The 15,323-nt window shown below is 42.5% G+C and overlaps 1 protein-coding gene across 7 annotated transcripts in view; it reads left to right on the top strand.

Moving 5' to 3' along the window:
- INPP4B (inositol polyphosphate-4-phosphatase type II B) overlaps positions 1-15,323 on the top strand; it is a 440,596-nt gene that overhangs the window by 222,088 nt on the left and 203,185 nt on the right. For all 7 annotated transcript variants that reach the window (XM_072755181.1, XM_072755185.1, XM_072755179.1 and 4 more), the window contains one exon: positions 14,497-14,608. In XM_072755181.1, the coding sequence (XP_072611282.1) occupies positions 14,497-14,608 (112 nt within the window). The remainder of the gene's footprint in view (positions 1-14,496; positions 14,609-15,323) is intronic.

A 15,323-nucleotide genomic window follows, 5' to 3' on the forward strand; every position in this document is an offset into this window, starting at 1 on the left:
GCAGAAGCCGCCGTTCCCAGATCATCCTTGGCCACTTGCCGCTGATTATTTTACCTGTCTGTCCACTCCCTACTCTGGCCCTAAGGCCATCTGCTCCCCAAATCTTCCCTGATACCCGAGGTCCCTCCTCAGCCCCATCCCCGTCCTCAGCCAGGTCTTTTCACTTAACTGGAAGCTGGCGCTCTCCCTCGCAGCCCCGCAGATGGCTGCCCTTCACACCTGCTGTGGGATGAATAAACCTTGTGAAAACTCCCTTGGTTTGAGGCTCATGGCCTCAGACGCATCCCTGGATTCCCTGCCTTACTAGGGTCCCCTAAAGGTGGGACTGCCCTCATTTCATGAGGATTTCAACTTGTAATCCACTGCTTGTCTTCAGCACAACTCCTCTCGCACATCTTGTGATTTAATAGCTGCATGAATTATCTTTTCAGTTCCTGGGCCTCTGAGGCTTTTCTCTGCCCTGCTTTAGCAACCCGCTCCCTTGGTCATCTCCTACATCTTGTCATCCATCCCACGCCTCCGGAATCTTAAAGTACTCTATTTTCTGTTTTCCATCTCATATCGTGCCAACATACTCCTTGTAGTTGTTCATTGATCCTAAAGTCATGTCGGTACCCTACATGACCCCCTCTCCCCTATACGCTCTTCTTTCCTTATCCATGAGGTTGCATGGTCCATCACTTAGGAATCACCAAACAATTCCCTTACATAGGGCCTCAACTCCTGGGTTTCTCTTCAGTTACTATACTCCCTGGGCAAAATAAGGAAAGATAGATGGATGGATAGATAGATAGATAGATAATAAATAGATAATAGATAGATAGATGATAGATAATAGATACATAATAGATGATAGATGACAGATAATAGATGATAGATGATAGATAATAGATGATAAATAGATAATAGATGATATATGGTAGATAGATGATAGGTAGATAGATAATAGATGATATATGATTAAATAGATGATAGATAATAGATAGATAATGATAGATGATAGATAATAGATGATAAATAGATAATAGATGATAGATGGTAGGTAGATGATAGATAGATAACAGATGATAGATAATAGATGATAGATGATAGATAAAACAAAAACAAAAGCTACAACAACAACAAATGGACGAATTCAACCTTTTCTTCACCTGCTGCATACATGCCTCCCTGCAGTTGAGCCGGCCATAACCCGACTACTGTGCTCACAGATTTCGTTCGGATCCTAACTCCCCACTACTGTTGGCCAGTTCTCGGTTTCCCTGGTCCATTTGCTCTCCCACTGTCGTGCACCGTTACTTTACACCTCCTTGTTTCCGGCACCTCCACAATATCTCCCCTCTTCCTCATTCTCAGCTGATTTATCTGGTTTCTGTTTCATTGAGAAGAGGAATCTGACAATTTCCCACGCTGTATTTACCAGCCCACCGACATGCACCCCGCATGCCTTCCCACTATTACGGATAAATTCTGCTTCATGTCTAAAGTCAATCCCTCCGCTGGTGTTTTAGATTCCATCTCTCCTCATCTATCTAAGAACATTATCCCTTTTTACTCTTGTGTCCTACATTATTCCCTCTCTACTGGATCATGTCCGTTAGCATGAAAAATGCCACCCAGGCTCCCACATCTTCTAATTCATGCTCATTTCCCCACTCTTCTGTATAGACGAACCATTTCAAGAGCTGTCCCCACTTCGCCTGCTCTCATTCTCCTGAATCCATGCTCACGAGGATTTCATTGCTATCACTTTACCTAAATAGCTCTTGTCACGATCACCTCCGTGTTGCTAAATCCAAGGGAGAGCTCTCAGTGGTCCTCTCCTCGGCACACCTGCACGGGATCACTGTCTCCTTCAAACACATTCTTCAGTTGAGATTTAGTTGAGAAGATTTAAAGATTTAGTTTAGTTTCTTTAGTTGAGATATTAAACTTTTTTTCTTCCTACCATTAGGGTGCTGGCTACTACTCTTATTTCTTTTGCGTGTTGCTTCTCATCACCCCGAATTCTAAACTTTGAGATATCCGGTATCTTTTTTTTTTTTTTTTTTTTTTTTAAATTTTTTTTTTTTTTATTTATTTATGATAGTCACAGAGAGAGAGAGAGAGAGAGGCAGAGACACAGGCAGAGGGAGAAGCAGGCTCCGTGCACCGGGAGCCTGATGTGGGATTCGATCCCGGGTCTCCAGGATCGCGCCCTGGGCCAAAGGCAGGCGCCAAACCGCTGCGCCACCCAGGGATCCCTTGATATCCGGTATCTGAAGCTAGATATAAACCTTTCACTTTTCATTCATTCACTCCCCAATCACTCCCACCCAGTTTCAAAGCTTTTGATATCATCAATATTCTGATGGTCCATCAGATCCCCATATTTTTATCTCTATTGCTTGACTGATCCCTTGAACTCCAGGACTCCCATATCCATCCACCTGATGTCTTTACTTGACCTTTATTACTTTTTTAAGATTATATTTGTTTATTCTTGAAGACACAGAGAGAGAGGAAGAGACCCAGGCAGAGGGAGAAGCAGGCTCCATGCAGGGAGCCCAATGTGGGACTTGATCCCAGGACCCCAAGATCACGCCCTGAGCCTAAGGCAGGTGCTGAACCACTGAGCCACCCAGGTGCCCCTTTACTTGACCTTTAAATAAATGTCTCACACTTAAAATGTTCAAAACTGAACTCCTCATTCCTGTTTGCTGCTTACTCCTTCCCCTACAATCCTATTTATCCTCAGTCTTCCCATCTCAAGACACTGCAATTCCGCCCTTCCCATTGTTCATGCCCTAGTCTCTAGTCTCTGATTCCTCTTTCTCTGATTCTTTATATCCAACCAGTCACACAATCTAGTTCATTCTACCTTCAGAATAGAAATAGAATCTGATGTGTCTCAACTTCATCCTAATTTCTTCTAACTCACCTCCATGCTTCTCTCTTTGCTTCCCTGTAGTCTGTTCTCTGCATGGCAGCCCAGATTCTCACTTTAAAACTTTTTTTTTTACTTTTTTTTTTTTTCTCACTTTAAAACTTAATGTCAGTTCAGAATCTTCTTTCAATCCGCCACCTCACTCACAGAGGCAAAGTTCTTAGAGTGGCCTGTGGAGCTCTAGATGATGTCATTCACCGTTGCTTGTGGCAGGCGGAATGCAAAGATGTCCCCTAAGGGTCCTACCTCCCTGGTGTACTTGCTGTACATAATACTTTTCCCCTGAGTGTGGGCGGGACCTTTGAATATGATAGGATAGTTACCCCATATGCCAAAGCCGATGGGATGATCTCTCCAGTCATTATACCTAGCGGCTGGGATAACCTTGTCTAAGATACCATCTCAGCAGACTCGAGACAGAGATTCTCAACTGGCCTTGAAAAAGCAAACTGCCCTCTTGCGAACCACCTATGGAGAGAGCCCCTACCTGGTAAGACCCCAAGGGTGACCTTAAGGGGGTGAGTGTCAGTGATCTCAGCTGATAACTAGCAAGAAAATGGGGACCTCAGTCATTCAGCCGCAAGGAAATAAATATTTCCAACAACCTGAATGAGGTAGGAGGTGGATTCTTACTTAGTTTCCACGAGGCATGAGAATGCAGCACAGCCTACGTCTTGATTTCATTCTCAAGAGACCCTGAGTTGAGGACATGGCCCAGACTTCATATTTATAGAAACTGTAAGTTTGTGGTCATTTGTTATGCTGCGATATAAAAGGAATGCATTCCTCTCTTCCTTAGTCATCTTCTGCTCTTTTTCTACCCTACCCAGCTTTAGCCACATTGGTGTCTTTGTTCTTCCTTGAAAATGGGGACCACCAGGTTCCCAGGCCTTTGGGCCATCTGTTTCTTCTGCTTGAAAAGATTTCCCCCCAAGAAAGATCTATGGCTTCCTTCCTTCCTTGCCTCAGGTGTCTGTTCCAATGACATTGTATTAGATAGGCCCTTCCCGACCACCGAATACAAAGCAGTAGTCCCAACTCAGTGCTCATCCACCTTTGTATCCTGCTTAATTTTTTCTTTGTGGCATTTATCATATTCTGATGTCTCACTTATTTGTTTACCATGAGAGTCTAAATTCCATGAGTTAGGGATTTTGGTTTTGTTCTCTGTTGCAGCTGTCCTTATGCATGGAATAATGCTTACAACATAGTAGGCCCTTAATAAATGTTTGTGAATGAATTAATATATTCTGGTTTTGGGCCTTTTTTTTTTTTTGGCCTTCTTTTTAAAGAGTTTTAGGTTTAAAATATTGTCATATTAAAGGAGAAAAAAAAGAAAAAATATTTTTAAAACCACAGAATTTTATAGCTTAATAACAGAAGAATGTAAAGCAAATTCAAATGCAATTAAGCTTAAAAATATAGACACTAAGAATTGCTTGGTTTCAGAGTGCATGCCCCATTGTGCAATTTAAAGCTGAGTGAATTTCTTACTACATAGGTTTGAAATACATTATACTCTAAAATTATGTTTATACACTGTAAAACTTTGACCATATACTGTATAACTTTTTTAATGCTAGCTTTAAAAAAAAAATCTCTTACCACTATTTCCTACCATTAAGAAACTGACATAAACCCAAAAGCACAATTCTGATAAAAATATATATAATTCAAAATCTGAGGATTGGATAATGACCCATCACTAGTATGTAATACTAATTATTTAATAATCATTTGCTTTAATTCTCTGTGCCTCTTGTCTTTGGAATGTTTTTAAAATGTCTTAGAATATTTTGATTGCCCTAGTGATATTTGCAAACCATTCTTATAGAGTTTCTGCTCCAGAAGCGTATCTAATTTTAGTAAGAAAAAATGGTCTTGGGGCCCCTGGGTGGCTCAGTCGGTTAAGCAGCTGCCTTCTGCTCAGGTCATGATGTCTAGATCTCGGGATGGAGCCTCACATGAGGCTCCCTGCTCAGTGGGGAGTCTGCTTCTCCCTCTCCTTGGACCCTCCCCCTGCTTGTGCTCTCTCTTTCTCTCCAAATAAATAAATGAATGAATGAATGAACAAATAAATAACTCACTCTTTTTAAAAAATAATCTTAAAAGTGTGTGTGTATGTGTATGCATGGCTTTAGAGAAATGTCTGCATTAAGTCATTTCCCCAACAATTTAAGCATAACCTCCTATGGTTTCTTTCTCCCTACTTGCCTTTCTCTTCCAATAATCTCTGCTTAATTGGTGCTCTTCTCCTCTCAGTCTTCTTTCTCTCTCTTACTCAAAATAAAAATTCATATGAATAAATATAATAAAATCAATTGACCTAACAAAAAGCCTTAGCCATAGTTTCTCTTTTGTAGGTCTAAATATGAGTAATTTTATTTATTTATTTATTTATTTATTTATTTATTTATTTATTTATTTTAAAGATGAGTAATTTTAGGCAAGAGGTTTATCCCATGAATTGGAGTCATTGCCTTGGGAAGCCACTGAGTTTCCTGCAGGAGCACCTTCCTCTCCAGTCTGTTGAGATATTCCCCATGGTTCATGTGAATCTTTTCTCTCTCCTAGGACACTCTATGTTAGCAGATATCTTGGAAGTGTAGAGCATGGGATAAATTGACACTTCGACTCAGCCATTTCAAATCAGTGTTGTCAGAAATTAAAAGATTTAATTCATGTGGAAAAGGATGACCTTTTAATAATTTGGATTCTGTATTCCCAGACTAAATGGATGTTTTTATTTGCTATTAATTCATTATCGGAGAAAGTGGCTATGTCCTTTCTCATTCTATTTTGTAAATTAACGTACATTAAAATGGACTTTTTGTTGTTGTAAAGTTCTAGCAACACATGTAGGTCCTTGTAACCACCATCGTAATCAGGAAACAGAACTGTTCTCTCACCACAGAGAAGCCCCCTCCTGCTGCCCCTTTCATTCATGCCTCCACCCATGCCAAGCCCTGCGGCCACTATGTTCTCTATCACCATAGCCTTGTCTTTTTCAGAAGGATGTATAAATGGCATCATAGAGAACATATCCTTTTGAGACTGGCCTCATTCACTCAGTCTGATGCCTTTGAAATTCATGCAAGTTGTGTATATCAAAAGTCTGTTTTTTTAAATTCCTGAGTACTATTCCATAGTATGGCTGTATCACAGTTGGTTTAACCATTCACACCATCTTCCCCTTCTGGTAGCTCCCGATCTGGACTCAATAGATCCCCAAGCCTAGAGGTGGCCAGTGGTGTAAACACTGGTGGCCTGGGTGGCTCAGTTGATTAGGCGTCTGCCTTTGGCTCGGGTCATGACCTCAGGATTGGGCTCCCTGCTCAGTGGGGAGTCTGCTTCCCCTTCTCCCTCTGTGATCTCTCTACTCTTGGGCTCTGTCAAATAAATAAATAAAACCTTTAAAAGAAATTAAAGGACATTTTGGTGTTTTCTAATTTGGGGTGATTATGAATGAATGGACCTGGCAAAATATTCATATGTAGGTTTTTCTGTGATCCTGAATTTTCAATTCTTTAGGGTAAATAGTTATGAATGGAGTTTCTAGCTTCTATGGTAAGTGTGTATTAAGCTGTATAAAAACCCAATATGCTATTTTTCTCACCAGCAACGTATGAGAATCTCGGTGGTTCTGCACCCTCATCAGCCATGTTGAGATACATAGCGCCATCCCATCAGGCTTTTAATTTTCACTTCCCTCGTTACCAATGAAGTCACAAAATTTTCCATGGTTTATTTGCTATCTGTATGTCCCCTTTTGAGACATGTTGGTTCAACATTGCCCATTTATTAAATAGGTTGGTTTTTTGTTGTTGAATTTTGAGGACTCTGTATTGGAAGCACATTCTTTGTGAGATATATAATTTGCCAATATTTTCTTCTACTTAATAACTTGTCTTTTTTTTAAGATCTTATTTTTTATTAACTTTTGTTTCAGTTGTGAAGTCTAAACAAAGGATCATTTTCCCCCAAAATGGATGTCTAATTGTTTCAGTATCATTCGTTGAAAGGACTACTTACTCTTTTTCCATTGAATTGACTGTAACTTTGTCAAAAAAAAATTTGGTCATGTTGCTTCTGTATTCTGTTTCATTTATCAATATATCTACCCTTTCAACGACACCACACAGTTTTGATTACTGTAGATTTACAGTAAGTCCTAAAATCAGTAAATCCTCCATTTTTGTTCTTTCTTAAAATTACCCTGGCTATTCTGTTTCTTTGCCCTTATAACTTTTTGAGTTAGTTTATCAATATCTAAAAAAAATCTTGCTGGTATTTTGATTAGTATTGCGTTCAATCTATGATCAGTTTGGGGAGAGCTGACATCTCTATAAAGTTGAGTCTTCCGATACATGAACACCACATGTCTCACCATTTATTTAAACCTTTGTTTTTTTTCCATCAGCACTTATAGTTTTCAGCGTATAGATCTTACACATTTTTGCCCTTTGTTTGGATCTACCATAAATGATAACGATTTTTGAAACTTTCAGTTTCCAGTTGTTCATTGCTAGATATTTGTGAGTTGCGAAATTATGTCTGTGAAGCCTTGTACAGTAGTTTCAATATCACTCATATTTTCAAAGCTTTCATTTTTTCATTAGGACCTGTCCTTCATCTCTGTCACCCAGGTGACAGCCTGGGGCCTGGGAGGTGGTCTAGCACATAAATTCTTTCTTAAAGACTCTGATACGCTATTTTGATCTGTGCACGCACAGCTTGAGGTGAGGACAGATGTTTATGAACAACATTAAGAAGTCCCTTTCTTGAGCTCCTTCCTCTTCACACTCTCCCTGGCACGTCCCTGTTTCCTGTGGCTTTGTTTTTAGATGTTCCAGCCAGAAAGCTGGGGTTTTATTTTTTTCTTTCTGCTTTGCAACTGCACCCTCTTCTGGGGCCAAGAAGCAGAAGAACAGAGAGAAATAAAGTAAAGGGATTCACCCTACACCCTTTGGGTCTTAATTCCAATAGAGAGGAGACTTGCCCTCCTTCATAGTTTTAGGCTCCTGCAGTTCCTCCTTGTTGGCACTTTTACTGCTGCTACCACTGGATGATTTGGGGGCTGGGACATGAGAAAGTGGAAAGAAGAAAAGTTATTTCCCAATTCTTCTGAATGTTGGGAAGTCCTTTCTCTGTTCTTTGTGCCTGAATTTTGGGGCCTTCTCCTGGAGCCCTCCCTGTTTATACCACTGGCCACGTCTAGGCTTGGGGCTCCATTGAGGCTGGATCGGGAGCTACTAGAAAGGGAAAATGGTGAACTCACTGCTGGTTCAGTGGCATTTAAAATTCTGATCTACCCCAATATGCCTGGTGCTATTTCCTTTGATTCATCAAATAGCTGCTCTGTGCATATGTCCAGGTTTAGGATACAGAAGGGTAGAGCGTGCTTCCTCTCTCTTACCTGCAACACTCTATGTACCGATGGGCAGATCATGGCATCCTGTTAATTTTAATGTAATTTTGGTTGCCTATGTATTTACAAGATGCCAATCTTGTTTTATCACCTTGCTTACTAGGTATGCCTTAAATTTAAAGAGATAGTTTATACTTCATGTTAACATTGAATCTACATTTCCAAATACAACTAACATTAGGATAGATGATAGATAGATAGATAGATAGATAGATAGATAGATAGATAATAGGTAATATAAACACGAGGACGGAAAGATGTGCTTTAACTTATTTGTATTGGGATACTTACATTTGAATAGTACTATTTTTAGCAGTAAAGAAGACTCTACTAACCAATTAGTCCGAAAACTGATAGTCAACATATTTGTGATGTGCTCTCGAAGCTTCACGGCCCAGACTGTATAACTATAGTGGTCATCGCCGTACGTTAAAGCATTCTTATACTTACACTGAAGATCTTTTGTTTTTAGTCACATCAATCTTGTGAGATAAGTAAGGTGATTTAGTATATTTCTATTTTATATCCGGGACGTCTTTCTAGGTGCTGCATTGCCTGCTCACAGTCACGTTGCTGTTAGCTGTAGAGTAACCAACCAAGGACTTTGTTACTCAAAGTTCACTGCACGTTTCACTAAACCATACTCCACTGTGTAACGGTACGTGAGATGGCATGGATCAGTTCAAATGAAAAATACTGAGCTGCCTGAAACCCTTGGCAAATTCTGACAGAAGGCTTTGAAAGACAGGCTGTCCTTCAGCCTCTCTGGGTAGACATTGGACAATGTCTAGGGACTTTTAACAGAGAAAAGAAAATAATCAGTAGCAGGTGCACTTTAAGAAGAAAACCTGAAAAAAAAAATAAAAAAAAAAAAAAAGAAGAAAACCTGACATGGATGAAATGGAAGAAAAGGGTCCTGGAAGGTGGAAGTGGGTTCCTCAATCATAATGAAAGATAGATGACAGCACTCCTTGGGATGTTGCCATTGTGAAGGGACATTGTGGAGGACCAGGCAGCAGGGTTTAGTGACTCACTGGAAGGCTGGGCCAAGGCGGAGGTAGAGATGGAATATTCCTTGGTTGGGGTCTTTAGACGATGATATGCTCTGGATGTGAGTGAGTTGGAGCTTGAGGAAGAGTTAAGTTTCAAGCTTACAGAATGTAAAACATCAGGACAAAAGTGATTCGGAGTTCTAGGTCCGGAAATGAGGGCAGATTAGGGAATCTAGAATGATAGCTCCTCATGGAAGGGACAGTAGAATCCTAATAACGGATGGACTTTCCGAAAAAGAGCTCCTAATGAGCATAGAGGAGAAAATCAGGGACTAAAACTCGGAGTGTGTAAGCTCTAATGCGAAGAACTACTGAAAGTTTTATTTGAGTATGAGTTTGAAAGTATTATATGGCTTCTGACATTTATGAATTTCAGCCAGAATAGAGGTGTGCTTAGTCATACATACTTAATGGGACTCTCACTTCTTTGAGCCCTAAGTAAATCTAGCTTCGCCGGGTAAATGTATTCACCAGAAAGATCGTCAGGGTGCACTCACTCACTCACTAGCTCCATTTGTTTACTTATGGCCTCTGTTTATTTTCCTGTCTGGGTGAGATTTGTGTTTCCCAGGTACATGTCTAGACAGTTTAAATGCAAGGCATGTCTCACAGCTGAAGATTCCCGTGCACGACACCAGGACTACTTTATATTCACAAAAACTGACAGTGCTAATGATGGTTTCTCCCTGGATGTTTACAGAGTCATTTGTTGGTTTGCATCTCTGTGGCATTTTCAGAGCAGAGGAGTTATTTACATGTTGCTGTTTAACATTTCCAGAGCTTTTTTTTTTTTTCCTTTTTCGTTTTCTCTTCCCAGTAAGGATGATATAGTAGATGGTGAAGAAGAGGGTCATTAAATTGCCCTTTTTTAAAATTTTCATTTATTCATGAGAGACACACAGAGAGGGGCAGAGACACAGGCAGAGGGAGAAGCAGGCTCCCTGCGGGGAGCCCGATGTGGGACTCGATCCCGGGACCCCTGGGGTCTCACACCCTGATCCGAAGGCAGGTGCTCAACCGCTGAGCCACCCGGGTGCCCATAAATTGTCCTTTGTTAAAAGACTGTCTTACAGCTCCTTCCATTCAGTCCTCTAAACGTGTTTGTATGTTGCAGCAGATGAGATTGGATATTTCACTAGAAAGCATTAGGGCAGTTATTTCACAGGCAGATTTTGAAGAACTGGCGTCACTGATCTACTCTGCGTGTCGCAGATCTGAGTGAGAAGGAAGCATGGATCTGTGTTGCTGAAAACCGTTGTCGTCTCTGTCTTCCAACAAAGACAAACTTCTTCGTCTTCCAACTTGCTGGCAAGGTTAAATATTTAAGTGTACAGTAGTTCCCCCCTCTTATTCGCAAGGAATACATTCCAAGGCCCTCAGTGGAAAATAGTATCAAATCCTATATACACTATGTGGTTTTCCTATTCATACCTGCCTATGGAAAGGTTTAATTTATAAAAAAGGATCAATAACCATAAGAAAATAGAACAATTATAACAATATATCACGTAGAAGCTACGTGAAGGTGGTCTTTCTCTCGCTCAGAATAGCTTACTGTACTCACCCGTCTTCTTGGGGTGATGTGAGATGATAAAAGGCCCCTATGATGAGATGAAGGGAGGAGAATGGCAGAGGAGATGTGACGTTGCATTAGGCTACGGTTGACTTCCCAGTGATGTGTCAGAAGGGGCATCATCTGTTGATCACAGGTAACGGAGACCTCAGAAGGTGGAGCGGTGAGAAGCAGAACCATGGAGAAGGGCACGACTGCATTTGCTGGGTTTAACTAGGAACTTCCATGTCGTGATCAAAACACTGTATCAGCCGTGAACTATTCATCTTTTACTTCTCTTGCAGCTTTCTTGCAGCTTTCTGCATTAAACAGTGGTAATGACCTGCCAAGTGGCTGAAATGGCATAGTTTTTTTGTGTGTGTGTGTGTGTGTGTGTGTGGTGGTTGTTCACGTAGACTGAGATAGTTATTTATTACCGCAGCCTATTCTTATTGCCGTATAAATTGCTAGGGAAGTGTGTAAAGATCGCTTTTGTTTCTGGGTTCGCTCAAATTTGTTTCCTTGTACGAATGCCAAGATGCTGTGCCATTATGGCAGTTAAAATATATGAGGGTGCATTGGCTATTATAAGAAAAAAAAAAGCCCTTTTATTGGACCCTAAGTGTTCAGTTGCTTCTCTGGGTTGGCATGCATGAGGCCTGTTTGGTTTGCTTGAGGGGAAGGTAGGAAGGTAGGGGGCGAGGGGAGGCCAGGGTGCCCCCGAGATGTTTTCCAAGGCTCTATCAGGGTGTGATGGCCTGTGGTGTCTATGATGGAATCATGTGATAGACTCACAAGAGCGACTAGAGCGCTGGACGTGAGTGCTGATATGAGGGAATAGCCATTTGGGAGCAACTCTTTGTTTTCCAGCAAAGGAAAGTGAAATGCAGAGGTCTAGAGTGATAGGTCCCTGGTCACATAGCTAGTTAGTGGCTGACCTGGAAGTAGTGCTTGGATTTCTTTCTTTTTTTTTTTAAGATTTATTATTTATTTATTTATTTATGAGAGAGAGGGAGAGAGAGAGAGAGAGGCAGAGACACAGGCAGAGGGAGAAGCAGGCCCCATGCAGGGAGCCCAATGTGGGACGCGATCCCGGGTCTTCAGGATCACGCCCTGGGCCGAAGGCAGGCACCAAACCGCGGAGCCACCCAGGGATCCCCAGTGCTTCGATTTCTTGATTCCCCGGCCCAGACGTCTCTTCCCTATATCTTCCATGCAGAGGTGATGATTTCCACTAGATAAAATCTGGTATAATTTTGGTGTTGAATAATGCCTAAGCATTTATTACTAGCGTCCCGAACCTAACGGGCGATAAATTGAAAGCATAATTAAGAATTGAAGAATGAGTTTTTTCTAAATCTGTGGGCAATCGCCTTTGGAACAGCCTTTGGAAACATGATGCTTCGATCGTGACTCTCCTGATTGAAGAGACGTGTTGCATATCGATACTTTGTGTGTGTTAAGTCGTTGCAGGATAAATTAGGAAAAAAAAAGCTTCTGCATTTTATGTTCCAGTTCATTGAGTGGGAGGATGAACCACGCTTTTGGGTGTCTTGGATTCAGCTCGTTAGCTTATTTTTTTATTTTTTTATTTTTATTTTTTTAGCTCTTTAGTTTATAACCTGGATTCTCCATTTTATCTCCCACAAGTCTCAGATGAAGAGAGACGCTTTAAAGTAGTCAGAACTTCCTATCAGAAATGGTTTGGGGGGAAAATTAAAAAAGATTCTAGAATCATTCTAGCATCACTAGATGAAGCAAGCTCCGCTTCTTTGTTTCTGCTGTGGGACTAAGTGTTTCTGCCTATGGAGATAAAGTGATGTAGGAAACCCCGAGGGCATTAAAGTTATTTAAAAAAAATAGGCAGGAATCCCTGGGTGGCGCAGTGGTTTAGCACCGGCCTTTGGCCCAGGGCGCGATCCTGGAGACCCGGGATCGAATCCCACGTCGGGCTCCCGGTGCATGGAGCCTGCTTCTCCTTCTGCCTGTGTCTCTGCCTCTCTCTCTCTCTCTCTCTCACTGTGTGCCTATCATAAATAAATAAAATAAGAAAAAATAAATAAAAAAAAATAGGCAGATAATTGTGGGTTTTTTCTTTTTTCTTTTCTTTTCTTCTTTTCTTTTCTTTTCTTTTCTTTTTTCTTTTCCTTTTTTCTTTTATTTTTCTTTTTTCTTTTCTTTTTCTTTTCTTTTCTTTTCTTTTCTTTTCTTTTCTTTTCTTTCTTTTCTTTTCGTTTCTTTTCTTTTTTTTTTAGATTTCATGTATTCAGTTGACAGAGGAGAGAGGGAGAGGCCGGCAGAGGCACAGGGAGGAGCGGCTCCCCGGGGGAGCAGGGCCCGTGGGGGGCTCAATCCCGGGACTGGGTGCCCGGCTGCTGGGAGCATGTGTCTCTAAGGGTGCCGTCCCCACCGCTGTCCCGGATGCGGTCGCAGTGCCTGTTGCGGAGGGACGGCCGTCCAGTGGCCTGCGCCACCCCCAGGACAGAGAGGCGCATCAGTGACCCCGCTGGGACTGTCACCACCGTAGCCCTGCACCTCCTGTAGGGCTTGGGGCCAAGCCCACCACCCCGACAATGGGACGCTCATCTCCATTTACAAAGGAAGCTTTGAGGCGTTAAGTCCCTTAAGGTGTTTGCCCATCACTCAGGGGCAGGTGGCCCCAAGGCGCGGCACCCGCCTTAACCTGAGCCACAGGCTGGTTCTCCCTGGGCCCCGGGACAGGCCGTGGGTCTGCCCGTTTCAGATCCTCAAGCCGTTCTCTGGGTTTGGGCAGCGAGAGCGCTTAGAAAGTCAGGCCTGAGCTTTGCATCCCTGGGAATGAGGCTGGCTCGATGGTGCAAGCAGGGATCTGTAAGCAGCTCCTGGGAGAAGAAAAAGGGATCCGAAAAGGTTGGAGGTGATCCGCGAGGGGGGAGGAGAACCTGCGAACGTCTGGAAAAAGCTAGGAGAGCTCCTATTGAGCTCTTTATTGGGTACTGAAGAGTTGTACAGAGTAAGTCACTACATGATTTATGAAAAGTCATTATGTCTTTTTCCAGTGGGAAAATGGAATAATGAAATTTTTTTTAACTACCCCAGAATTGAAGCTAATGCCGTTTTTCACAAAATCACGGATTAAAGTGTCCTCTATATACACATCTTCTTTGTGAAGAACGTTAAAAGTCTCTATACTAATTGCAAATAATTGAATCAGTGTGATGATTTCCCCTGATTTGAAAGTCACCAGAAAGCATTTTAGTTCATATTTTGATAAGAAATCATAATATGCTGCTTAACAAGTAAATCACCTTCTTTTTCTGTGCTCACGATTTTTGTGTTATCACATTATGACGTTAGGTGTGCGTATGTCGCCAGAGTGCTCCTATTTCACTTCAGTGGAGCAGCAAGGAGGGTGAATAGCTCAGCCTGCGGTCTCCAGAAACCCGCGCGTGTGGGCTTCCGTTAAGGAGACAGGATTCTTAAAAAAATAAAAAAAAATAAAAAAATAAAAAGGAGACAGGATTCTTACCTTTCCATTTCATTTGTTTTTTGGCTGCAGGACTTCAGATGGTGGCAAAGTTGTTGGCACCATAGAAGTCAGTGTCGTGAAGATGGGGGAGATTGAGGATGGGGAAGCCGACCACGTCACGACAGATGTGCAGGGACAAAAGGTAGGTCCCTCAGCTCGGTGCACAGACGACGTCAGAAATGATCGGTTTTGCCCGAGGCCTGAACCGCCAGCACCCCTGTGCGGCATGAAATCTCACTGTTCAAAAGCAAAATGGGAAACCAGCCGTGCACTGGAGGGCCGTGGGAACCCCCGGAGCGGGGCCTCCGTGCACGGAGGTGTGCAAAGCCACGCGGCCCTCGGGAGCACCTTCCTCTTGGCCCTGGCTCCCACATGGAGCACGAGTGTCCTTCACTGCTGCGTCCCGCCCTGATTAACCCCACGTGAGACGCACGGAAGGTTCTGGGAGGGCTATTGCCCAAAGTCGCCACTTCTCCACTCTCCAAACCCTCTTTAGAGACACACGGACTGTGAGTTTAGATCCCGTTTATATGTGAAGGTGAAGAGATTTGGTAATGTTCTTGCCCGGTGACATTGCAGGGAGAGGAGCGGGGACAGCGTGGGGCCTTGGAGGAGGGGCCGCACCTGCGGCAGGTGCAGCGCCCCCCCGCCCCCGCCCAGGCTGAGAGGATGGAGGCCCCGTGCGTAGCAATGTGTGTCCGCGATTTTTGCCTTCTTTTCTCTGACAAAGAGAAGCGACCTAAGTATGAATCGAAATTCCTGTCTTAGGAATGCAATCGCCTATTTATATCTGGGAAGATTCTCTATTTCTGCCATATATATCCCTACTTCTCATCAATGAGCGTCTTCTGATGATA

The sequence above is a fragment of the Vulpes vulpes genome, chromosome 4, assembly GCF_048418805.1.
Source record: "Vulpes vulpes isolate BD-2025 chromosome 4, VulVul3, whole genome shotgun sequence".
NCBI classification, from domain to species: domain Eukaryota; kingdom Metazoa; phylum Chordata; class Mammalia; order Carnivora; family Canidae; genus Vulpes; species Vulpes vulpes.